Below are 27,229 nucleotides of genomic sequence, written 5' to 3'. Positions count from 1 at the left end.
CCTCATTCGATTCTTGGGAATAGTTAAAGCTTTAGCGACTCGAAATGTCGTTGGACATGCCTTCTATATTTCCATATCTTGATTTATCGGGTCATCTTTTTGTCAAAATGCCATGAGAGCACGGCATCGATCACGACAAATCGGTCTGTGTGGCAACGTGCATGTACGAACGGTACCATTGCAGGAAAAAAAGTTCCGGTTGACGACGTACACACAGCGGTAATATGGATTTCTTATCGGTGCTGGTGTACGTCACACAGGTGGAGATACGGGCCAGTTCATGTGATAAACATAGTTATGCACACAAAGGCAGAAATTTAGGTTCGAGGGTGACCGTTGAGCAAATACAGTGTGAGATAGAACAAGAGGGACTACTAGAGGAAAGGTGTAGAAACTGATCGTATGACAATTATCTAAATTAGCACTCAAAGATTTTTGTTATCATGACAGCTTTTTCCCATACAAATTTCTGCGAGAGCTTTTGCCAGCTTAATGAGTTGGTGGGTGTGTGTGTCAATATGTACGCACTGATAACAACGAATTTTAAATTTGACGCCTAAACTAAGCATGGCCAGTGATTGGACAGAAACGCCGTTCCACTTATCACGGACACCCCCACCAAGTGTAACATTTTGTTTATTGGGTCCTAAACGCAACTAAATGCAACGTCAGAAGTGAGCTGAGCAAAATCACCAAAGTTTTCCAGACAAAGCATAAAGAAAATTTTCACTGGCGCTTGTCGCATGACTATGCTTTCTCAGAGAAGCAGGTCATTAGTCAAGATTTCAAAACTTCAGTACTTGATGCTGACCGAATATGACTAGAAAGTCTATTCATCTGTGCAGTCGTAGCTCTCGTTTTCTCGGACGAATATTGATTGCAACGGGAAAACCCCAAGTCATGCAATGGAAAAAGAGTTATTCCGTTGCAACGTACGAGAGCTATGGCTGCTTGTTACAGCGACATACGAGAAAGAACGATCATCATAATTTGAGTCTTGTTGGTTGAGTTGTAAGAGAAACCGTCTTCGCTCTTGAACGGAGAGATCTGAATTCTGGTTTATGAAATCGAAAACTTTAGTGTATACACAGACTAGTTTGTGACAGTGTAATACTGTCAGTAAAATTGTCTTGGGTTATTGGAAGATAATTGAGATAATTGAGACATGATTCTTGAAGTTGACCGGCAATGTTAGCAGTGAGTTGAGTTTTCTGTTTGTCTGTGATTTGATATAGTAAATAAGTCAGCATATCAAAATTAGACTACAACATATCGAAATTGGACCATATATATATCTCACATGGCTACACTAGGCTTACATTAGATAAAAGATAAAAACAGTTAACTGCCGGCTAAGTACAAAGCTGGGATCGAGGTACGGGCCCCGGTACGGGCGGAACGAATCATTGTCCCGGGAACGCTAGCGCTTACAAAAGGCGAAGTTGGTCAGTTTTGTTTTAGTGTTATGTCCCCTTGGCCGAAATGTTCTGCACCTGTGAATGCCAGACCCTTGTCCATAACAGAGCAGAAAACATCAAACAGTTTTGTATATAGTCATTCAAGTCACTTGAACTGGACCATTGATTCATGTCATACCGTCGTACCGATCGACACGATCGCAAGCGTAGCACTCGTCGCTGACGTGTGATGCTTACCATTCAATGTCAGCTTAGAGGGAACGGACATACGCGAGCGCGTTCATGTATGGCCGTGGTTTGAGGGACTGTGAAATTATCGTGTGTCGCAACGCATTTCTTTTCATTTTCGACCAAACATGGTGACTTTGGTATTTTACAACAGAACATGCACTTTTTGCTAGTATCCGTTTCAACTAAATGGACAATGGACTCATCGTTTGGTGTCGCCGTTCTCAACTATCGAAAAATCCAATCCTTGTGGACTGACCAGGTGGGAGTGCAGAGAAATACTTAGAAGAGCCAAGTGTAGAATTGGGATAGAGTGGGGATAATTTGTTTGCGTTCCTGCTAGCCTTATCCGAAGCATTCTTTGTAGTTTTATCGCCCTCGTTCACGCTGAATATTCATAGACGTGGGCACTATCCGGTTCTCGGGGCCTGAACCGGATAGTGCCCACGTCAAAATTTGTATGGCCAAAAGCTGGAATGATGAACTTAAAGGTTTTACCAAACGATCATGTCCAACCTTGTTTACATATTAGCAGGAAGAAGGCAATATTTTAGTTAAAGGATTTCGCGGTTCCTCTTTTCACAAATTTGACTGTGTGTTATAAATAGAAATATCATATTATCAACTTATCAGCGAACATAAGGTTACCGGTTGTTATATAGAATATGGTAGCTGATAAAGATTTTATGAGTAACACACTACAAAACTGGAACATTATGTCAGCCCGGTTCGTATAAAGGTAGAATGCACCTCGGGACAGATATTCGAGCTCTCAATGTTTCCCAACATTTTTTTCTGGTCTACCGCTTGTGGGAGCTTATTTAAAGCTCTTTAAGGAAGAAAAATTTTCTTACTGTTGACGAAAATCGAAACTTTTAGTTTTTCCTAACAGAATTAACAAAGGGGTGATTGTCAAGTGCATTTCAAATACTTGTAAATATTAGGTTCTTCGTTTCTCCTGTTCCAAATTTGCGAAATGGCCCCTGTTTTTATATTTGATTTGGTAAGAGAGTGGTTAAAAGTTCCATTAAGAAAGTTTGAGCAAACGTTTAGTCTTTCACTTTCGAGGTGCACTACCTTAATGAGGAACCCAACGGAGATTACTTCCACTTTGTAACTTAAGGTCCAGATGGCTTAAAAATACAAACAAAAAACCAAAACAAAACACACGCACAAAAAAAAATATTCACAAGGTTGTCGTCTCATTAACAGTGTGAACACATCGTTCATGTTAGTTGAAAACCCTTCACCAAATGTTGATAAAATTGGCATGTTGCGATGATTTTTCGATAATCACCAGCCACGTCAAGCCACAATCTATCAATTATATCTATTACTAGTACAAGGTGAAAATCTTTAGTTAACGTTCGAGATTACTCTCTCTTTGACTTGAATTAAGTTCGCATCAAGTAAATCAATAAACCGAAACAATATCGAAACAGTTTACATTCGTCTCTGAAAAGTTGAAAAGTCATCAAAACGCCTATCAAAGCACAGCCGCTGTATTGTATACAGTACAGCTCCATAGGTGTAGGCGTTACGGCAGAGAGTCAACTATGTATTCTTACCTAACTTGGCAGAATGCAATTTGATCCGTTTGATAATAAAAACTACTTTATGTTTCTAAAGGGTGAACCATTTGATATCCCGGGGCTTGTAGGATTTTGGTAAAAAAATGTGTTGAAAAGTTTAATAGTAGGAGAGGAGAACAAGAACTCGCAATTGAGATATAAGTGAAAAACATCATATAGGTTAAAGCTAGTGGCCCGTTAGAAGGTCAAAAAAGCCCTATCAAAAACATCGTCACTGTGATATATACAGTTCACTGAAGCTCATTCGAGTCCTGTAAACGTCGCAGTAGATATTAATGTCAGTGAGTCAACCCGTATGGTTATCTAAGTCGACAGATTTTTATTTCTTCTTTCTCTTTTCCTTAATAAACGCGTAATAAAAGCTGTATACAATAATTTTCTACGTGAGGGACCATTTATCATCTGGAGGGGACACTGATTGCAATTCCAAAAGAATTCATCATGAGATGACAGGAAAAATACAAAAGACTGCAAGAAGACAATAAATAAATAAATAAATAAATAAATAAATAAATAAATAAATAAATAAATAAATAAATAATAATGCATCGAGAGTTACTTCTGTCTTTCCTGGCATTTCCTGCACGTCCCCCGGGATCCTATTTTCATGTGATTTAATTGTATTTAGCAGATCTTTCGGCTCGTTATGATGAATATTACGACTCATATTTTTCCTTTTGTTTTACATATACTCAGTTTCAGTATGACATTTTTACTAATATTATTTATTGTGCTTGTGCTACATTTTCTCTGCCTTACTTCCTCAAGCACGATGGAATATTCGTTATTTAGCTAGTCTCTATAGCCTACACAGGATGTCTGATGTCCTCTGCTGTTCTTGACAATTACCAGTCAGGTTAATCATGACAAATCAACCCTAATATCGAATATTTTCACAATGGACCTTTCTTCAATTTCAAACAATTTTAAGCACTATATTCGCAGTGCAATTAGACAATTATTAGATAAGGGAACAAGCATTTGCCATTAAAATGACACACTGAAGTATCTAGGAATTATTATCTAATGATTGATTTTCTCGTCCAAATCATTTGCGGAATGTTGTGAAATACACCTATTAATTTCCAAATAGAAGTCTCATCCAAAGTGAAAGATTTGCCCCTATGTTTTACAAAACTATTGAAACTTCAGAAATCCAAATCACATCTGTAACACATATATATACAGAAGCTGTATTATGATTTCTTGACATTGACATTAGGTGTCGAAAAAGTTTCCCAATTTAAACTGCCACTTCTAATGGCAGTGCTTCCAATTGGGATCATAATATGTACCTGAAGATAATGTAATACTTGACAATCATCCTGCGTGTCATATAATTTTGACCCCTTCGGAGGTAAAATGAAAAGCTGGCCAAGTTGAAATATATTTAAAGTGAAGCTGGGAGAAAAAATAATGCTGCCCTATCCATCCTCCCACGCACCCCAAAAATATCAAATGGTCTACATCAAAGAAAACTTTCACCAACGCAGTCATAGAATATGTGGTGGTTTCAATCGGTTTCGAACTCACAACGTACGGTACCCAGTCACCTAGCGGGGAAGCCACAGACAAAACCGCTCGACCAAATCCCCAATCTCAAAAAAGATTGGTTCAATAACCGAGCTAAGTTGTTACAATTTTTCTGACTTCGACCCTCCACATTCTGTAGGAAAGCAAAAGGAAAGCAAAAGACGGCAAACTGAGTTCTGAAAGGTAAACTCTGGGGTATCTCATCTCTTGGCGTACTTCCTATACAAATCTTTCTGATTCAGAACAGGCTAAACCTGTCGAAATCCTGATCGCTTTTACGACTGACATCGCATCTGTTGAATTCCGTCTTGAAAATATAGCATTGTACTTAGGTAATACCAACGTATACTGATCTTAAGCTTAATTTTCAGCTCTGACAATGGTAATACCATCATAAGTAACAGTGGAGCAGACAGTTCACTTTGATACACCCTAATTACATTACATCTGGTATTCATGACTCCCATATTTAACGTAATCTGACCTAGTTTAGGGGCATGCACATTTGTGCTAAGGGTAAGTTAGCAAAATGTCTCAGCAGCTTTGACCAGAGTGATTTTGCTCATTAGTATACTGCCCTTGTTTCTTTATATTGAACAAAATTATAATTCACAAGGAAAAGCAAAAACTGTTCGCAATGGTTTACCAACTGTAGGATTTAAAATTGTTCGCCTTCTGGCCTCTAGTTTTCATCGGATATCACAACGGCTTCATTATACATGGCAGAGGCATATATAAGGTTTAGGTTTGAGGTTTAGGAGGAAAGTTAGAGATCGTAGTTAAGACTTTTATCAGACATTGACGTCGCCTGTTACTTACATGTGATCGCTCAACACATGAATTTACAGAATTCGCAAGTTCACCACTCTTGTTCTCTTTCCTTCCTTCCCCACATTTTTCGTACTTTTGTAGGCAGTTTCTGTACAAAATCGTGAGACGTATAGTGACAAAATGTTGTTCACTTTTAGTTGATTAATTTCTTCGTTTGATGGTCATTCGGCGGCAGAAATCCAAAGCACGACCGCGACATTTCATGCATTATGAGGTATGGCACTCAGAAAGGAAGAACCAGACCAAAAATCACTAACAATGTAATTTAGCATACTTACTATGATTTGCTGACACAACCGACGTATAGAATAACAGCGAGAGGAGTTTTGAAATATTCCACAATGTCCTCATGCCTTACACAATCAGTACGCCAGATTGATCGTCTCCAAGTCGTTTGTGTAGGTATTCAACGGTACAGCAAGCTAAACACGCCGAGTTACTAAAACATTCTAAAAAGCACCGGTTTCAACGCTAGTTTCGAATCGCTGAAGAGGAAACATCACCTCGCCGTAGATTATCTCAACAAACCTGGACGGAAGTATCGATAAATAAGAGATTTGAAACTAACAGTAATGTGGTAACAACTTAGATACTGAAAAAGTTAACAATTTTACTGTGCCTCAAAGACACATTATTTTGAAGTGTGGTACTGTATCAAGGGATATCAACAATTGCAGCATTAGGAATGTGTATAAAGACATTGTAAATCTTTACTATATTAAATTGTTTATTGAACCAGATAAAGGTACAATTACAAGAAAAGATAAGGGATGTATTACAGTGAAAGTATGGCTTTATCTAGTTTGGACCATAGAAATAGTCCACAAGGACTAGTCGGGTCCATGGCCCACTATGAACTCATAACAGTAAACGATGATACCATAAAGGGCTTGATGCTAAAGGCTTCATCCCGAAGGCAAGAATTGTGGTGAGGGTCTATGGTTGAAGAAGGTCACAGATATAATTGAAGAATTTGGGTATCGGTTACAAGCTCACAAAGATGTACTTACACGATTTTTCATAATGAATCGTTCATATTGGAGTATTCACCGTTTTGTGGACCGCCGAAGCAACATTTTCACCGAAGTATAAATAAAGTTTTGAAGGTAAGAGTCGCCCTTGCATAAGCACATATCCCGAGATACAAGATAGTGCTGGATTAATTAGCGAATGAAACATATTAAAATGTATTACAAAGCTTAGTGTTCACTTCACTTCTACAGTTCTACAGACATGACATATATTGAAGATACTACTAGAATATATATATATATATATATATATATATATATATATATATATATATATAATATATATTATATATATATTGTATAATTTTGAAAATACACCATTGGTAATCTAAACGTTATAAAGAAATATTTAGGTCATCAAAATTGGCGTCCCCGATGGGTTAAAATTTCGAAATGATATTAATCCTCCACATTGACGATAGCAACATATCGCAAGTCCTTGTTAGCGATGCGTCTGTGCACGATTCTTTTGAGAAAAGGTGATAAAATATGCTATGATCTTAGCATATTTCATCACCTTCATATAAGCTAACAGCATTATTCACAAATTCCGAACTGGAGAATCAGAGTGCCATATCCCGTCATGCCACCCTACGTTACATTGATGATCCAGCTGCTTATCAAGGTTATAAATAACATACTCAGAATCATATTTCGTCATACACTCAAAGTATACATTTATACATTTGTCTTGGCTTTTTCAGACGTATCAGTTATCTTCTGCAGAGGGCGCGTGTAAGTAGCAGGTAGGCATTCGTAAATTTCATCCCGAGCGTCATACTGAAGCTCCTCTTGTCTTAGGTAGTCGCAATGGACAGTGGCATTGGCTGATTCATCATTCGCCGCTTGTTCACTATCCCTACAAAGAGGAACGATCGAAAGCTAGTATTAGTTTCGATATTCACATGATCATGCCAATTTCAATATTCGAACTTAAACTCAGTATGCTTACAGTTCAAAAGACAAAAATCGAACCGAAAACCTAGACGAACGAACGAAACAGGGAAATACGTCTCTTTTTATAGCAATCCAAAAAGTTGTGTTACAAAAAGGGATCTTCCCACACAAAAAATTAAGCTTTCTGGGGAATAAGGCGAGACGATCCACTTTCTCCAATTTTATTTAAAATGTCTTTAGATTTTCTGTTAACAAATTTGGAACATGACAACACAATACATGGTATTTGTGGCATGGGTCATGAGATCAAAGGATCAGGCATACATCAATAACCTGACATGTTTCTTGACAGACATTGAATCTGCTGACTAAACCTTCTTTCCCTTCGTAAAACTTTTCATTTGTGTCGGGCTATGTGTTAATGTTGGCATAACGCCTCAAAACAGATGCTTTAATAGAGATTTCGTTGACATAAACTGTTAGGGATAAAATGGCCCATGTCGTCTATTACAATTGCATGAGTGTATTAATCACATGATAGGGATGGAGCACATGATCTAAATCTGAATAAACCTCTAGATCGTTTATCAAAGTTCTGCATTGCTGAAAAGACATTTTCTTTCTATTTTAGGTAAACTCTCGTCCAACCTCTTATAATTTCTAAGTTTATCTACATTCTTAATCTTGTTTATGTAAATCAGAGTGATATTAAAACTATTAATTCAAAAAATTACGCTTATCTGTGGACTAGGCATGAGGGAGTAGCACGTGACACAATGACAGGTGACATAGGCCAAGGAGGTATTAGAATGTTAGCTATTTGTTAATGCAGAAAGCTTTAAAATGACTTGGATCAAACAGTGTCTTCTATCAAACTTTCATCCTTTGAAACTTATTCTTGAATACTATCTGAAAACAAATTCGAGGAAATCTTAGTTTCAAACGTAATTTTCCCGTAGAAGCACTGAAGATTAAGCTTCTCCTTTTCACAGTGATATAGCACTGAAGATTAAGCTTCTCCTTTTCACAGTGATATGCTTATAATATTGAGCGCTTTTGGATGTGATAAAAATGTCTCCCCTCCTTTTCAAATAATTTGGAATAATAAAAACATTCTTGTAAAAGGTGACGGTGTTTTCTGAGAAACCTATTTATAATGCAGGAATTGTTTATATTTCATATGTTGTAGTGGAACTAATCAAGTCCCTGGCCCTGAATTCATACAAATTATGATACCAAAGTAATATACTAGTAGTTTGCCATCTTTTTCAAGAAGTACATTTTAAATTTCAACAGCGAGGTAACATTACATAAAAAACAAAAAAATACAGAGATTCACTGTTCTGAGTTCAAAAGAAAAATTTAAGTGAAGTTTTAAATAAATTTCTTGATTGTACAGAGTTTATCGTGATTGGAATATCGTTCCAATGCTTGGCAATGCAATAATATACATTATTTTGATTTAATCTTAAATTTACCTTTGGAATAATAAAATTGTCGCCAGTAGCTAAGCGTGTTTCATATGTATGTGAAATTGATGAAGCATAACGATCTACTGAATGCCCGTAATGACCAGTTTTTAAGTCGAAAGCAAATACACAGGTCTGAAACTTACAAAGTTTATAACCATTGAGAATGCCAAGTTGCTGAAACAATGGAGCACAGTGTGTAATGCGAATAGAAAAAGTTATCAGTCTGACCACTCTCTTTTGTAATCTAAAAATACTGTCTAAAAAGGTTTTATACGCAATTCCCCGTATTTCAATACAAAACATTATATGAGGGAGAATATGACAATCGTACAATAACAAAAAAAAATGATTTTGTAAGATAATGCGTAAATATGATATAAGACCTACTTTTTGACTAACCTTTTTGATAATTGTTTCATAAATAAATGTATAGGTATATATCAAATCAGTTTCCTACCATGGGAATAATACCAGCTTTGCCTTTAAGCTACAGATCTTGCAGACTTGTATGTGTACGACCAAAATACACAGAAGTCACAACCATATATTGTTCAATACGTCTCCAAAACAGCTTTGTACTATGATCACTTGTAATTAATTTGTAATCCAAAAAAGTCAGTATTTCTTTAGAAGATTACTTGAAGAGGAACTTGACTGGAAGTCTATTTATACAATGTATTTTCAGGTTACCAACAGCAGTACTCTGCGTGACTTTCAGTTGAAAATATACCACAATATCCTTTTAACAAATGTTACACTATATAGATTAACGTCATCTTTAGTAAACTCTATACATATTTTCGAAATACATCAGAAACATTGACTCATTTTTTGTTGATTGCATAATTCTAGGAGTGCAGAATGGTCCGATCTATTAAATCATAACTTTATTTTGTATAAGAAATGCATATATAGGTGTAAACCTAAGAAAGAACATCCCGGCTTTCAGCTGTTAAGATAAATGTTATATACATCTAAAATTTAGAATCGACAATTTCTATGAGTAAAGGCATGCTATGGCTAAACAGTTTTAGAAATGGCAACACTTTGCTGTGTAGACACGTATGATTCTGTAATTTCTTAAGATATTTCGTCGGTGGGATGATGACCTTGACTTTTTCTTTCTCCATGGTGCCTGCGTGTTTTAATATCTTTCTTTAAAAATGGAAAATAGACCCAATTTATATGAGAGATCTTCTTACAACACAATGGCGGAGATATGTAAAATCTTTTCCTCTCTTTAGCCACAGTCATTGGTCGCTTTCCCTGGTCATTAAAAAACCCCAAATTTTGCTTGAGAACCAAGGGTTCACCGGGAAACAAGCATCTTGTATTAAACTTCAATTTTCTAATGTTACGGTGAACTCATTTTTGCGTAGTTTACAGCTTCCGAGATGCTGCACATTAGCCACAAGTTGTTGCTGGTCAGCGCATGCATCACTTGATAGCGTTTGCGTCAACACTTTTCCTGTTTCTGAGAAGCAATGGTTGGCGATTCAGAAAAAAAAAGTATTGAAGACGCAACATGCTGTGTTTTATTCAAACGACATCTTCCTATAGCATTAAAATAATCAGAAATAAATGCAAGCAGACCAAGTGGCTGTTAACAGACTTAAACCCTTTAATAACAAGCGTTGAAACAGCGCATCGTTTTGAAAGAAACCATAACAAAAAGCAAATCACTTTAGTTTGTGCTTAAACCGAATAAAATAAGATAAAATACTCCATGTGATCGTGGTCGTTTCGATGATCTTTTTACGTAGAATTGATAAAAAACAACAAAAACAAACAAACAAACAATGTGGCTACATGCCAATTATGTATGACTGGAGTGACAGCTAGATATTGCACAGTATTGCTCTCGGGACGACTAGGTTGGCCATCAAATATTAACAAAATGGAGGTCAGACCAACGTAAGAAAATATGCCAGGAAATTTATCTACCTTGTATACCTTGCAAAATATAGAAAGAAGGGGAGACGCCCTGACTATCAACGTTTATTTATGGGTAAGGGCGAGAGGAAAGCCAAAAATTAACTGGCGAGACTTCCGAGCCCGCTAATTTTGGCTTTCCCCTCGCTCACGCCCATAAATAAACATTAATAGTCAAGGCGGAATCTGATATTTCCTATATACTATCAACGAACCAAAGAAAAGCGTCGAAACTTACGAGAATTTCCAACGCAAAGGACAGCGGGGCCCTAGAACTTGTAATTCACAAATGTTGTATTTGCTGAACAGTGTGTAGTGAAACACGCGACACGCTATCACGCGTGCTGCAAATATTTTGCAAATCCGAAGATGTTTTTTGAAAATAGTGTCCGAATTTCTCCCACAAAAGCTCCATTTTATCTTCTGATTGACTATGATCTTTGTACAAATAACTATTTACATTTTAGCGGTAAAGTAAGGATGTTAAATTTACGATATTATGAGTCGTTAATATTATTATTTATATTCACGCATTTAAACACACCATTACTGTATATTTATGGTCAGTCACATGGTTCGGCAGACCAATCAAAATGCGACTGGGCATGGTAAAATAATATCAAACGAAATGAGAATTGCGTTCACTTAGCATTTTAAGGATGACACACTTAATCAAATTAGTGCTATACGTGAACTTTAATCCAATGATTGCGCATTCGCATGGGGCAGCTTTTTGTGAAAGCTAATGCAGCTGCCAATGGCACATGACACCATATTATTTAGAGACTATTACCCAAAAGTGCAGATCAAACCGATCAAACCCCGAACATACCTCTTCTTGGTTAATCTACAGCATACAATTATAAGAAGCAGTACAAATGCGGCAACGCCAAGGGCTGGTCCAAGAATCCAACCTGAAAGACAACGTCAGTTACCAAATCATAGTTTTATGTATTCTATGAGTAGACATGGTGCAGCTTTATTGCTATACTTGAAGATGTTTCAAAACCTTAAAGGCTACGGTAAATGCGGCGTATTTGTTTCTAGATAACGAGATTATTGTTAACCTAAAATCATAAGACACGTTGTTTTAAAAAGGGGTGAAGTGTATCGTGTTTAATGTGCAATGAACCATATTTGCTTAATTTAAGTACTGGTGAAGTTGAATATACCTAAAGAAAATCCTGACCCGGCACCTTCAAGACCGATGGTTGGAGTAGATTCTGTAAGACAATGGCACACATCTCACCGATTTGCCAATACGATTCTTCAGAATTATGTAAAGGTTTCCAACAATGTTAAAGATATAAAGATTAGTGTATACACACAAGCATGAATTCGTATACATACAAAGACACATACACACGCACAAACAGATAGGTAGGTGGGCAACATACATGTATGTATGTATGTATGTATGTATGTATGTATGTATGTATGTATGTATGTATGTATGTATGTATGTATGTATGTATGTATGTATGTATGTATGTATGTAGAAACAGACAAAATTGACACATAAATGTATACATTGATGCATAGAAACATATAGGTTACCTGATTGCATATATGGAAAGGAGCATCCATCCATGAATTTATACAACCAATCACCTACCACGCACCCATCCATCTGTCAGTCAGTCCGCAGGTACGAAATACATACATACATGCATACATACATACATACATACATACATACATACATACAATATATATATTTATGTGCATATATTAATATATATGTATATATATATATATATATATATATATATATATATATATATATATATATATAATATATATATATATATATATATGTACACACACACATACATACATACGTTTTAATAGGACAGTGAATAATTGGAAGAGCTTTACCAGTTATCTCTACTGTCGATGTTGAGTTTGGACGAACTGATATCTCGGTTGTCGAAACCTTGCCTGATGAGATAAAACAAAATGCTACATTTAGTCTTTAATCAACAAAGCGTAACCTTTAAATTTGTCAAAATGAGGATTGTCCCGTTTTTGATGTGTGGCAAACTACTGACATTGACGACCTTGTCGATATACCAGAGAATTCATGGCCTGAGACCACAAGTAGAACGGAGCTACATGTCGTCAAATATCGGGGTCCGTCTGTCTGTCTGTACATATGTACAGAAAAAGACACAAGAATGATACATAGACATATACATTGATGCATAGAAACATGTAGGTTACCTGATTGCATAGATGCAAGGGAGCATCCATCCATCCTTCCATCCACCCACCCACCCACAAATCTACCGGTTTGTCCTTCCATACATATGTACATGCATACATACAGGTACATAACAGTACACACTGGTACATACATACATACCGATACATGCTGGTACATGCTGGTACATACATACATACATACATACATACATACATACATACATACATACATACATACATACATACATACATACATACATACATACATACGTACGTACGTACGTACGTACGTACGTACGTACATACATACATACGTTTCAGAAGAACAGTGAATAATTAATTCTAAGAGTTTTACCTGTTATCTCTGTAGATGTTAAGTTTGGATGAACTGATATCTCGGTGGTTGGAACTTTTTCTGATGAGATAAAAGAGAATGCTACATGTAGACTTACTTCTATACAAACAATAACTGATAAAATCGTCAAAATGAGGATTGTCCTATTGTGGAAGCGTGGCAAACTACTAGCATTGATGCCCTTGTCAATATATTACAGAATTCATGACCTGAGACCACAAAGACAGCGTGGCTTAGTGTCGTCAATATATATATATATATATATATATATATATATATATATACACACAATATATATACACAGACACAAGGTTGACACATAGATGTATGCACTGATGAATAAAACATTTAGATTACACGATTGCATAGATGCAAAGTAGCATCCATTCATCCATCCACCAACCCAACCACCCATCCATCGGTCCACCGGTCAATACTATCGAACGTACGTTCATTCTGAGACAATCCCTCCCTCCCTCCCTCCCTCCCATCTTCCCTCCCTTCCTCCCTCCCTCACTCCCTCCTGCCCTCCTCCCTCCATCCAACCCTCCATCCAACATCCATCCATCCATCCATCCATCCATCATCCATCCATCCATCCATACGTACATCCATACATACATACATACATACATACATACATACATACATACATACATACATACGTACATACATACATACATACATACATACGTTTCAGAAGGACAGTGAGTAATTCGAAGAGCTTTACCGGTTATCTCTGTAGATGTTGAGTTTGGATGAACTGATATCTCAGTGGTCGAAACTTTGTCTGATGAGATAAAACAGAATGCTACATATAGACTTAATTCCAGACGAACCGTTACTTATGAAATTGACAACTGTTTCATGGGTCAAACTGAGGATTGTGCTTTTTTGGAAGTGTGGCAAACTAATGGCATTGACAACCTTGTCAATATACTACAGAATTCAAGACCTGAGACCACAAGTATACCGCTAACTTTCGTCAAATATCGGTGTCACGATTGCTAAAATGACCAATCATAGCCTCTACACGCATGTTAAGACAAACCCATATTTCACTGATTTACAGTAGTGATTTTAACCATTAGTAGTACAGACCAAAAACTCACATTTTGTTTATTTGCAGTTGATAGCATATTTGTCACCCATGCATTGCGGCAACAGTGCGATCTACTTTCAATCGTGTCGTTCTATAGATGAGATGGTAGAATCTATCACATAGCAATGGTCACAGACGACAGTTACAATGTCAGTGTTACAATATGGACAACTGTTTTATGAATCAGCCCTCACCTCCAACATCAATAGCAAATATTGCACAGCCACTGCTCTCCTTGACCATATTTAATTGAATCATTGTGCTTTCAGAGTGAGAGTAAATGGTGGACGTTGGAGGCGCCGTTTTATTGTATTTACCCAACACTGTCACACTACCATTATGCTCCTCTGTCACAACGATCTCAAAAGTTTCGTCAGAGAAGTTGAATATCGTGAAATCAAGACTGACATGATCTTCGATGGAGGTAACCATCCAGGAACAACTAGATTTACCAGAGTAACATCCGGGAAACTGCGGCGAGTAGATCGTCCCGTTGTTCGCTGAGTACTTTCCTCCACAGGCTCCCATTCGGGCTAAGATGATGATGAAACGTGATTTCAACTTTTGCTATGGGAACATTTCTAAAGTGCATTTTTGTGTCTAAAATAACAACAACGAAAATGACAATAACGAAGACACAAATGATGTACAGTGCATCTTAATCTTCGTAAAAACGCCAAATACATTACATTCCATATACACATTAAAATTTGACAGGGCAGCAGTGAAAATAATTAGTACCCGAAATTCATATAACTAAAAGACCCCAAAATTAAAAATAGACTTCAGATCAAATAGTTACAAAAATTCTCAAACTACTAAGTCTGGACACGAGTTTAGAATCATTCAATTTTTCGTAAACTCTTTTGGCGCAATGCCCGGATGTACAAGCAAAATAGTGATTAATACGCGCGTGCGCTTGGGCTATAAATATTAAATACTGGAAGTCAGATTCGATATACTTAAACTATAATATACACGCCTATATGTCAATTTGGAAACAAGCTATGTTTGCGCGCCCAAAGATTAAATTTATATCATACTATATACAAAATCTTTACAGCAATCGTTTTATGACAAGGTCTGGAAGTATTCAAAAATAGTTTCTCAAACACCTAAACAAACGAACAAAAGCAATCGTATTCCACCTCTATGAGTCAGATAATGTGACAAAATAACTTTTTTTGAATCGGAAAAGTGTACGGTTTAAGTGTTGTGACGTGTTCTTACTGGAAAAAAGCCCACTCCCTTGTGTGTTCAAAGGTGAATTTCAATCAATCAATCAATCAATCAATCAATTAATAGATTAATAGTTTAGAACGGAAGCTTTTTGAAATCCTTGTTTACGAAATAGTGACACGCATGTGAAAGTTGTCGTTTCACCTGGCAAATTGTAAAACGTGTTGCAACATGTAGCAACATGCTAAACAGATGATATTTATTGTAAAACGACTTTGATACTTTACATACATAAACTCCGTAGTTGGGGAGCGTACCGCCGCATGCGTGGTTGTCATCGCCGCCACAAGCTGTTCCACATATTGCGTTGCTTCCACGTGTTCTGTCCTCGATGTCAGAGTCAAAACATTTGCATGTATCTTTTAGAACAGCGCCGAATCTATGTTTGCGACGACAAAACCTGAGACATTCTTGTATAGTGAGCTGGCCGATAGCGTAAGGTATAGTAAGCTTGCTTTTCAAATTCCCTAAGTTATAGCAACCTTTATAGCCGTAATCTGAAAAAAGAAACACAAAGGTAAAATGCCATAAATGAGTATCTATACAAACATGATGAGCGACGCAACATAATGGAATACCCGCGAAGTTGAACACCTTCCATTCTATCCTGAGTATGGGAACTGGTCGTCATACGAAAAAAAAAACAAAACAAACGAACGAACCAAAATACAAAAACAAAACAAATAACAACAAATAGCCAAAATAATCTCAAGACAGTAATTCCGGTTCTCTGTCAGGTTATATAGATCAAAAAGCACTTTCCTTTACGTTAATACGATAAGCTTATTGTACCTTCTTTATATTGAATTCACTCACGGCTGAAGCATACGGAGGCTGGAAGGATGATACTCTGAGTATTGTAAAATTAGTCAATTTGTTAGATTCGTTGAATTCCTCCAATACTTGCAATTGTCCTTCGTGTCGTTTGTCAATGTACTTGTGCCTGCTTGACTGATATAAATTTTTCAGAATTACTTACAGTTACAGCTTGCCTTTGCCTGTTTACAGTGGCACTGTTCATGTCTAAGCTTGTAATGGCATTGCGCCCACGACTTTGACCCTTCCGGGCAATTGACATCATGCACACACCCGGAAGTTACGGTTTTATCTTCTACTCTCGGGCTTTTCACCCACATTGCACCGGCCGAAAACCCTGGCAAAGTAATGGAAAAACAGTTCCTCTCGTAACTCGAGGATTTTAAGCGAATGCAGCTGACGCAGTAATGATAAAAACAGAAATGAGAGGCTCATCCGTGGAGAGGGATTAAGTTGAAATTCAATTCATCTCAATTCAAGTAAGTTGTTGTCTGTCCTAATGTACAGAAATTTACCTTAAAGCTCATCAAATACAAACTGAAAACTTATTAAAACACCAAAAACATTTAAACGAGTGAAAAGTTAAGAACGAGTTACAGCGATTTATAAATTGGTATGGCTCTGAGAAGAGCCATAGGAAACGCGTCATTGATAAAGGAGAAAGATCAAGATCATATTCATCCATGATTACAATGTTAAAAATACGTGACTCCTCACCATGCATCGTATTAGGAAGTCGACTACGTGAAAGGACGAAAAAACTTAACCAGAAGGCATTGATGATTTTATTTTGGCTAAAATAAATTGTACCTGATACTATCACATAAGTTTCAAGTTGACTTCGGAGCGTAAAGATCATTGAAATTATTACCTAGTTCGTTACATATAACATCTGCGTCATCGGTGTTCAAACCATCACTGCATACTGGCATCCATCCAGCATCCTCCAGATGTACAGACACTCTTCCTTCATATGGAGTCTGTCCTCCCTCTAGTTTAAATATCGCTTTAGCGAGAAGAGACATAAATCTATATTGAAGAAGACGTGTTTGGTGACTATGTGATTCCTAGCTATACGTAGCTATACGTATCAATTTATGAACACTCAGTGAGAAAGTGTGAAAGACAGAGATCCTTATTTTTTAATTCACGATGATGCAGTAACTTTTGCTGTACAAGTCGGAAATTAACATTTTTGCGCGACAATTTTCACTCTAATAGCGAAGTTCACAATCATGTGTACTTTAACGATAATATCAGAAGAAGACCTGTATATCAAATTTGTCTTTTCCTCTTCAGGGAACATTGATGTGTAGGATCCCCATAAAATTTGAAATGGCAAAAGTAGGCGTTGCGTGTGTGGGTCAACCCGTAGGCTTATCTATATCTTGGCAGAATGGAAATTTAATGTGTTTCTGCTCGTTACTTCCACAGTAAAAACTGCTATATTTTTGTAATGGGCGCCCTATTTCCACAACATGTTTATTCATTGCAATGTTTCAGCAGCGGTTAGACTCTGTTGTGATAAATGTCAGAACTCTTAATTTTCCTTTTGTTTTACATGTACCCACTTTTTTAGTTCGCCATTTTACTGCACAAAATAATAAACAATAATTATTTATTGTGCTTCTATAATAATTAATCTTCCTAAACCAAGCTGGAATACTCATTATTCAGCTTGTCCATGTACCTTTACAGGATATCCCCATTGTTCTTCTTGACGATCAGGAGCTAGGCTTATCATGACTTGTCAACAAAACATTTCGTCGTTAACCACCCTTTATGTTATATTTCAATAACGTACCTTTTAAAAGCACTCAATGCATTTAAAAGCACTCAATGCACTTAGACTGTTTAGACAAGGGCATAAAATTTTGCCAACAAATAGAGCCCTCCAAATGTCTTCGTATGCGGTTTCATGATTAATTTCGTCTCTCAAAGCTTGCTGTGTAATACAGAAATCGCGCCCAAATCAAAAACGCTTCTGTATAGCATATAAACATACAGAAGCTGCAATTTTATTTCTTGGTATTTACAAAGGAGTGTCTGAAGAAAGTTAATCAATTAAAGGCATACAGTCACCTGTAATCTAAATATGCCCATATATGGTCAAAGGGCGTTCCTTGGTATTCAAAATGCCCATGTGAGGGCACAGTTTTCGGATAAGCGGTCACCCGCTTAAAATATGTGATTGGTTAGATTATCTCTTTCCATGGTAACTGTGACTTAATTGGAACAGGTGACAGCATACTTTTTAAAGTTGTAGTTTCTGATTGGAATCTTTCTAATTAGGACGGTCGCATGTATTGGCTGACAAGATAACAAAAGGGAATTATCTTGAGTCTTGTATGAGTTTTTTCTGAAAACTGCATGTTAACAATCCAACACGGCCATCAAATGACTCGATTTTGATCTGTAATATGTCACGAGGGAGGCGCCTCCTGGCCTCCCCTACGGTTAAATAGTTTGTGTCACTTTAATGTTCATAATTCCTCTCCTCTCCTCGCCTTTGCATTGTGCAGTCTTTAACAACCGTATTGACACCGTGTGCAATGCTTTTACAAGCTTTAACAAACTCATCGCTAAAAACAAATTCCTCGCAATTACCCTGTCTTTCATTAGTAACCTTACAACAGCGCTTGTTACATGTACTTCTATATTCTCTTTCCATCTTCCCGAAGCTGACGGGTATGTTGCATGTTTACATTGCTTTTCCGGTTTGCTTTTTTGAGTCATGTAAGAAAAAGTATCTCAAAAACAGACAGGGGATCTGTGCAAAAAGGCACGCGCGCAAAAAAGATTCCTCTGAGAGAGAACGGGGAAAAATGGGCAAGTTTTTAAAATATTGATTCCGAGCAGGAGAAAACAATAACTAATAATATAAAATACCTTTAAATGTTATTATATGGAAAGAACTAATTCTCAGGAATTAAGTTAAAAGAAGTTGCGACCTGCTGTCTTCAACTGGAAGACATTTGAAATGATTAATTTTATGTAACCGCAAATATAAAGTAGTAAGTCATAATGCTGTTTATACTTTTCAAATGATTGATATATTCAATGGTTTATCCTGTAATAACAGATAACCCCAAAAAAGTATGTTCCCCTTTAAATCCTCCAAGCGCCTAGAATATCAAATGGTCTACCCCAAAGAAAATCTCATAAGCACAGTTATATAAGGGAAGGAAAAGATGACAACTTGAGTTTCTGAAAGGTCAACTCATTTTTCCAGAGTCATTTAAACAAATGTAACTCGGGGAAGAATTATTATTCTATAACTGCTCTCTCCCCTCTACGCTCCATCCATACAAATATTCCCTGGCCAAAGCGCTTGTATCATTTGACATAGAAATGCCTAGCAGACTAGATCAATATAAACCCAATTGGCGTTTTGTTAGAATAGGAGGTTCTGTAATATACGACATTGAACTTTGACGTCAGCCCTTACGAACGTCCAATAGTTTAACGCATTATTAAAGTAACATATAGTTATTAAATCATTTTGATTGCCTAATACAGACGAAGTCAAAATGTGGTCAGTCAATTTATTTGATCGCTGATACCTCAGTGGCCTTAAGAATTCAAAGCAAGACCTTTGTATTCGTACACAATGACGTGTAGCGCTCAGAAAGGATGAACTAGAACAAATAAATCACCGAGTAATATAGTTTTAGCATACTTACTGTTACCAGCTACCGACGTGCAGACCAAAAGTGACAAAACTTTTGGAATAATAATCCACAATGTACTCATACCGAAGCGTTACACCAAGCTTCTCACCTCGACGTCGTTTTAGTCATCGACAGTATCAAGTACAGCTCACTAACACAAGGATAATACGGATATGATCTAAGTAGCACAGGTACAAATGTTAGTTTCGAGTCCCTGGACGGGAAACACCAAATTACATGCTGTACACCGCGTCTGCATTGTACGAATGGATGATGATAACATCTCGTAACGGCAAAGTTTAAAAGTTCATGCGTTTGCATTTTCCATAACTTTGTGGTAAAACAATATAATTGTAATACTATTTTATACATACATACATACATACATACATACATGCATGAATGCACATGCATGCATACATACATACATACATACATACATACATACATACATACATACATACATACATACATACATACATACATACATACATACATACATACATACATACATATCTGTGCATCTATACGTGCGATCTGCCGTCTACCTGTTTGTGCGTCTGTATGTAAAAAAACAAACAAACAAGCAAACAAGCAAACGACTAAAACAAAAAGCACCATGAGCGCAACTTTCACACATATCACATGCAAACAAAAATGATTTTCGAACAATAAATGTGCTTCTGTCTGAAAGCTGATAGGAAAGCAATCGAGTATGTCGTACTTGGTCTTGGCAAAATATTATGGACCTTAATTTTTCTGCAGTCAAAGCACCACCACGCAAAATGAGGCGGCAATATAAGCCCTAACATTGCGATATTATCCAAATGGGTTAAATTGTCATTCAAATAGACGTCAAGGAGACCGTCCTTAGTCTTGGCCGTGTAACACATACAGTATCCGAATTTTACTTGCAAATTGAGACCCTATTATAAAGTCAAAGGTAACAGTGAATGCCGAAAGAATAGTCGGTGGTGGCGCCAATCTGCTCTAAACTCAGGTGGGAGAGGTTGAGTTAATTGTCAAATAGTCAGAACTTGGTTTAGTGTTTTTGCTCTATATAAAGGGAAATAACGCAGATTTAAACGATTGGAGACCAATAAGTCTATAAGATTCTCGCAAAAGTAATTGCTAATAGGGTGTTGGAGGTAATTGGCGAAATATGCAGCCCAGATCAGTGTTGATACATCCCCGGGCGGGTGATAGGTAATAATATTGTCTTTACTAGAGATATTATTAAATATGCAAATATTACCGATTAAAGGGCCATTATTTGTAACTTTTGACCATTTTTACCTCGGAAAATTCCATGTTGGAGGCTCATATTTGTTGCAAAAATGTTGTTTTACGAAGGAAAAACATGGATAGTGATGTTATAGCCACATAAAACTGCTAATTTTTGTTCAAACGTGTTGCCCTCCGAGCTCGTTTGTTGACGTCTGGCAGGCTCAGCGTGCTGGGGAGAACGCAGATATGGTGACGCCGCGATCACGCCAGATGTACAACTTCACGTTTATTGCGGGATCAAAACAACATTGCTTCGTGGATTGCCAGACATCTGGCTACGCAACGTGCTCGGACAATGCATTGGACTACGACGTAAGTGCATGCCGGGCATAAGTAATGAATATTTATTTTGAAATTGCTGTAAATGGCTCGCGCAGGTGCAGAAGAATGCCTACGTTGCAATCCGCGTGTCAACAGAGTTTGTATTTCTGTCCGGACAAAAATTGAAATTTTCGTTGTAAAATCACATGTTATTTAGTTGTAGGGCACGTAATGTTTCCGAACAATATGCGATTCTCTGTTATTTGACATGCTATTCAACATGAGCCAGTGATCATTTCAATCAAAACTAACGGAAAAATCGCAAGAAGATACAGCTAATGGAACTTTAACTTCTTATTGTCATAAGTCTTGACCAAACAAAAGCTTTCGACGGGCTAAACAGAGATTTCCTTTTTCAAGTCCTCGACAAATTCAGCTTTGGCACTGACTTCATTAAGTGGATAAAATCTTTATAACAATACTATATGCAAAGTGCAATGGCTTTCTTTCTCGCAGTATTCAACTTCATAAGGGTGTGAGACAAGGGTGCCTTTTATCACCATTATTGTATATTATGGCAGCAGAAGTGCTGGCAGAAAATATTTGTAAAGATGACAGCATAACAGGTTTCATACTGTCAGACAAACAAGAAGAAAAAATTTAGAGTTATGCAGATGATACGACTATATACTTGATAAATGTAAAAAGCATTACACAGTCGTTGAAAATATTTTACAAGTATGAAAAAGCAAAAGGTGCGAAGCTGAACAATAAGAAGTCAAAAGGTTTATGGGCTTGGAGTTTTAAAAACCGCACTGATTCAGTGGAAGGGTTCGATTTTTCAAACAAGGTTTTACAGATCTTGGAAGTTGGGTTTGGAAATAGTAACACATCTGGAGAAAACTGAAAAAACAGTGAGGATAAAATTTACTAACTGTCTTTAGATCTGGAATACTAGAAATCTGTTCTTTAAAGCATAGACTCTCGAGAAAAACGGGACATGCAACTGCTGAGCTTTCTTTGTGCGATCTATCTTGGAATATATTAAAGTTTATTTACCAAGCGGTCCCCGACAACAATACTTCGTACTTAACACTGAATCTCATTAACGATCAAACTGACGTTCTGAATATGTACACTTTGCTCTTGCATGGCACGTTCCGAGTAATGACACAGAGAATTTGAGGGTTTTTGATACTAGTCATGGTGAATGTTCTGGTAACGATGAAGATCACATTTTGGATTCAAGCCGAAGCCAACGGGAAAAAACAGACGATAAAAACAGTGTACATTTAGCCATAGACGTTACAGAAAACTCTTGCTAGATATCGAAAATATAGGTTTACATTCCCTACCATAACAATCTCCGATAACAACAAACATTTACAAGTTACACAGGTTTACACTTCCCAGTCCTGCGAAACGAAAATCTGACCTTTATTTCATCTGTCACGCAACATTTGACGAAAATCAGGGAACACACAAATGACTACGCCATCGGAGCTCTAATACACGACCTCTAACATTTTGGTACTGTTTTAGCCTAAAGAAACACCAAAGCTCGGATAAGCTACACTTGTTACATCCGCAAAGTACTAGAAAATACATTTGTAACACTGACTTTCGCTGTCAGGAGAAACTTCGCGATAAAGCGGGACTATCCATTGGTTGATGGAGTCAGAAGCGGTAAGGTAGACATGCATTTACACAAAGCTGAACGCTGTCCTCGTGAATTTGGCCGTTCAGAGTTTTCAACCAACATTTCAGTAGTTTACATACATACTTTACCGAATCATGGAGCACTCCTCGAACAGAAAATATTCCGATGGTTAAAAAACTGTAAAAATGAGGGAAAATTCGGAGATACACGGACGATTGCGGAATGTAAACAACTCTGTGATGTCAACTGCTGTTAAGTCTGGAACTGCAGCGGTATGTGTTTCGGATTTCTATTCGAAACTTTGTCACTTTACAGCAACATACTGCCTCCCTGCAGACTTTTAGTTGCATCGAATCTCGCTACCAAAATGTAAAAAGTACTTTAAAACTATTTTGACGAATTCTTCTCAAAATAGTTGTAACACTTTTATTTCTAAAAATGGACTTGCGGGTAATCCGAAATAACTTGTAATCCGAAAACATTATTACCGTATACCCGCATGCACATGTCTATGAACCGGACGTTGTGCAGTCGATCGGGTCGAGCTTCATTCCGTCCCCGACCCATTAACACCTCTTAATTATTCCAAGATAGATCGCACACTGCTAATCCCAAAGACCCTTTGTTCTCTATCGGAGTTGCCTGTCCCGTTTTTCTCGAGGGTCTATATTTAAAGGCGGGGCAAAAATAGCCAATATGCTGGCTGCATAAAAAATTATGGTACCTGGCATCATTTGATCACGTATCAAAAGAAATATTTAATGAAGCATATAGTAAATTATGGAACTTTATTTGGAGAGGCAAACGAGAAGTTATAAAAAGGGGCATTTTCATTCAAAGATATGATGACTGTGGCAAAAAAGTTGTCGACATTGAAGAAAAAAATTAATGCACTCTAATTAAAGTCGCTTATGAAATCATTGATAAGAAATGGCATGCAGTCAAAGGTCAAATTGGTAAAAAATGGGCTGAGAATCTAACTCTCACTGACAGTTACAAAGGTACTTTATTCAGTCGTCTTAATTCAACAGGAATCGTTAGCAATTCAGTTAATGATTTAAATTGGAAGATTTTCCACAGAGGCCTAGTCACAGGAAGCTTGGCCAAAACTTTCAATTTAAGTGATGGGGAATGCCATATTTGTGGCCAAGAAGAAACACTAGAACACATCCTATTTGAGTGTAAATATGTAAAAGAAATCTGGCAGAACTTCGATAACAATATTAACATCAAAAGATTAGCAATTGCAGGAATCGAAAATGATAATAATACAACATCTTATTATATACTGTATTAATTCATTTGTAAAATACACAATTTGGAATATTCGAAATTCGTTCACTCTTGATGGGATTAAAGTTTCCCTTCAATCCTATGTTATGCAATTAAAATGTTATCTTTCCTCGTGGATGAATACATTAAATTTCGCTTATAAGATGATAGACAAAATGAGATTTTATGACAAAGTTTGCAAGCCTTGTAAAACTTGAAGGAGAAAAATACATCATGAATGCATTTACATGATGATCTTTTAATTGAATGACTGATTTTTTGATTATTTTCAGAAAAGTTGCATTGTAATTTTGACACATTTACGGTTATGTAGATTTGTTTTATTTGCGACTTTGTTGAATGTAAATTTATCATTTCAAAACATAGAGAGAGAATGAGTTAGAATGAGACATCGCCTCAGATATTGTCCAGAGTGAAGCGGAAGACACTGTCCACGGTCTGCTGAAAGCACGTACAACACAACCGTGCAGGAATTGCTGTCTCTACGACTGATAGGTTTAACAATTGACGAGTTAAATTTCTTATTCTTGGACATTTCAAATGTTTATTAGGTGCGATGCAGCGAGACTCATATGGTCTCTAAATTATTGGATGCTTACGATTAAGACGATGAAGTACACGTCAGGCTTAAACGTAACTTTGAAATTGTGCGACAACATGTTTTGTATCAATATATTCCTTATTTGATACGCGCCACAGGTAGCTTGCAATTGGAGTACGCATGCATACAATCAACACTTCTTTCACGTTTAACTGTGAAAGCGTTTATGTCATTCAATTTATTTGGCCATAAATAAGTAACAGAAAAAGACTACTCTCTCACTCGAATGGGTGTGATTGTCACAATAGTGATTTTTGCCATACACATTGTGGTGAGAACCAGCGATAAAGACTACATCGCCCTCGGTCGCTTGTGGGTATTTCTAGTTGACTTTTGTTTTTACATTTTGCCACAGCGGAATAATGATTACAGAAAATGCGATATCAATGTCGTCAGCTTCACTTTTTTCTCCTCGCCTACCTTTGTAAATTAAAATGAAATTTTCAGAAAATGTGTTGAAAAATACCGTGCCGGTAATCTTAATATTTCTGTGTGGCTTTCATGATTCATACACTTGTCGCGTCATACTGAAGCTCCTCTTCACCTTGGTAGTCGCAATGGACAGTGGCATTGGCTGGTTCATCATTCGCCGTTTGTTCACTATCCCTACAAAGAGGAACGATTGAAATTAATAATTATAGTTCGATAGCCACATGATCATGCCAATTTCAATATTCAAACTAACTCTCAGTACCGTTAAAAAGACGAAAATCGATAAAAAATCTAGACAAACGAACGAAACAAAAAGAAAAACCTCTCATGAAATGGATAGAATACATATTTTTTGCAGTGATCCAACAAGATGTGTTATGAATAACGACCTCACAAAATACTTTAACCTTTCTTGGTCAGTAAGGCATGGCTATCCCCTTTCTCCAATTTTATTTAAAATTTCTGTAGGTTTTCTTTTCACAAAATTGCAACATGACAATACAATACATTGTATCTGTGTTATGGGTCATGAGATCAAAGGATCAGCGTAATCATGCTGAAGGTTTTACATGTGTTTTTAAAGACATTCAATCTGCTGAAAACCTTTTCACTCTAAAAAATATCACTTGTGTCGGGGCTATGTGTTAATATTGACAAAAAAGGCTTTATGGTAAGGTAAATGGAGATCGCGTCGGAATAAGCTCTTCCGGATAAAATGGCTTATGTCATCTATTAAGATTGTAGAAGTGTTTTTATCATGTGATACGGATGCAACATATCAAGTTAATCTTACTGCACTACTAGACGGTTTATCAAGCGTTGTTGGAAAAGAAGTTTCTTTTCCGTTTTAGGTAAAATTATCAAAACTCTTGTCATTCCCAAGTTAATTTACCTCTTTAATCCTTTTAATGAAATCAGAGTGACATTAAGACCATTAATTCAAAACTCTACTCTTACCTGTGGACCGGGCATGACAGAGTAGCACGGGACACAATGATAGATGACATTGGCTAAGGAGGTATTCGAATGTTAGATATTTGTGCGATGCAGAAAGTCTTTAAAATGACTTGAATTTACTATTATCTCATGTCAAATTCATCCATGGAAACATTTTCTTGACTACTATCTGAAAACCAATTGGAGGAAACCTTAGTTTCAAATGTAATTTTTCTGTAGAAACACTTCCCCCTTTTCATAGTGAAATGCTTAAAATATTGAGTACTTTTGGGTTTGATAAAAATGTCTCCTCTCCTTTTCAAATAATTTGGAATAACAAAACCATTCTTCTGAGAAGTTGAAGTGTTAACCCGAAAAACGTTTTTAATGACTGAATTGTTTATATTTAAGATATCTTTTCAGATTATGATACAATC

At 36.8% G+C, this 27,229-nt stretch overlaps 1 protein-coding gene and 1 long non-coding RNA gene across 2 annotated transcripts in view; both read right to left on the bottom strand.

Annotated features, from left to right (window-relative positions):
* The window catches only part of LOC139137937 (uncharacterized), a 65,002-nt gene extending 58,910 nt beyond the window's left edge, over positions 1-6,092 (bottom strand). Inside the window, exon 1 of the mRNA XM_070706179.1 lies at positions 5,881-6,092. Within this exon, the coding sequence (XP_070562280.1) occupies positions 5,881-5,953 (73 nt within the window). The 5' untranslated portion in view covers positions 5,954-6,092. The remainder of the gene's footprint in view (positions 1-5,880) is intronic.
* A 7,398-nt stretch (positions 6,093-13,490) lies between these two features.
* Positions 13,491-14,856, bottom strand: LOC139137935 (uncharacterized). Its single transcript, XR_011553502.1, has 3 exons — positions 14,791-14,856; positions 14,225-14,284; positions 13,491-13,554 (listed from the first exon to the last, which is right to left on the bottom strand). It is a non-coding gene; the product is annotated as an uncharacterized lncRNA (long non-coding RNA).
* Between the last annotated feature and the right edge of the window lie 12,373 nt (positions 14,857-27,229).

Source organism: Ptychodera flava, chromosome 8, assembly GCF_041260155.1.
Source record: "Ptychodera flava strain L36383 chromosome 8, AS_Pfla_20210202, whole genome shotgun sequence".
In the NCBI taxonomy this organism is placed as follows: domain Eukaryota; kingdom Metazoa; phylum Hemichordata; class Enteropneusta; family Ptychoderidae; genus Ptychodera; species Ptychodera flava.
The sequence above is the reverse complement of the archived record's forward strand: the minus strand, read 5'-3'. Positions and strand labels throughout refer to the sequence as shown.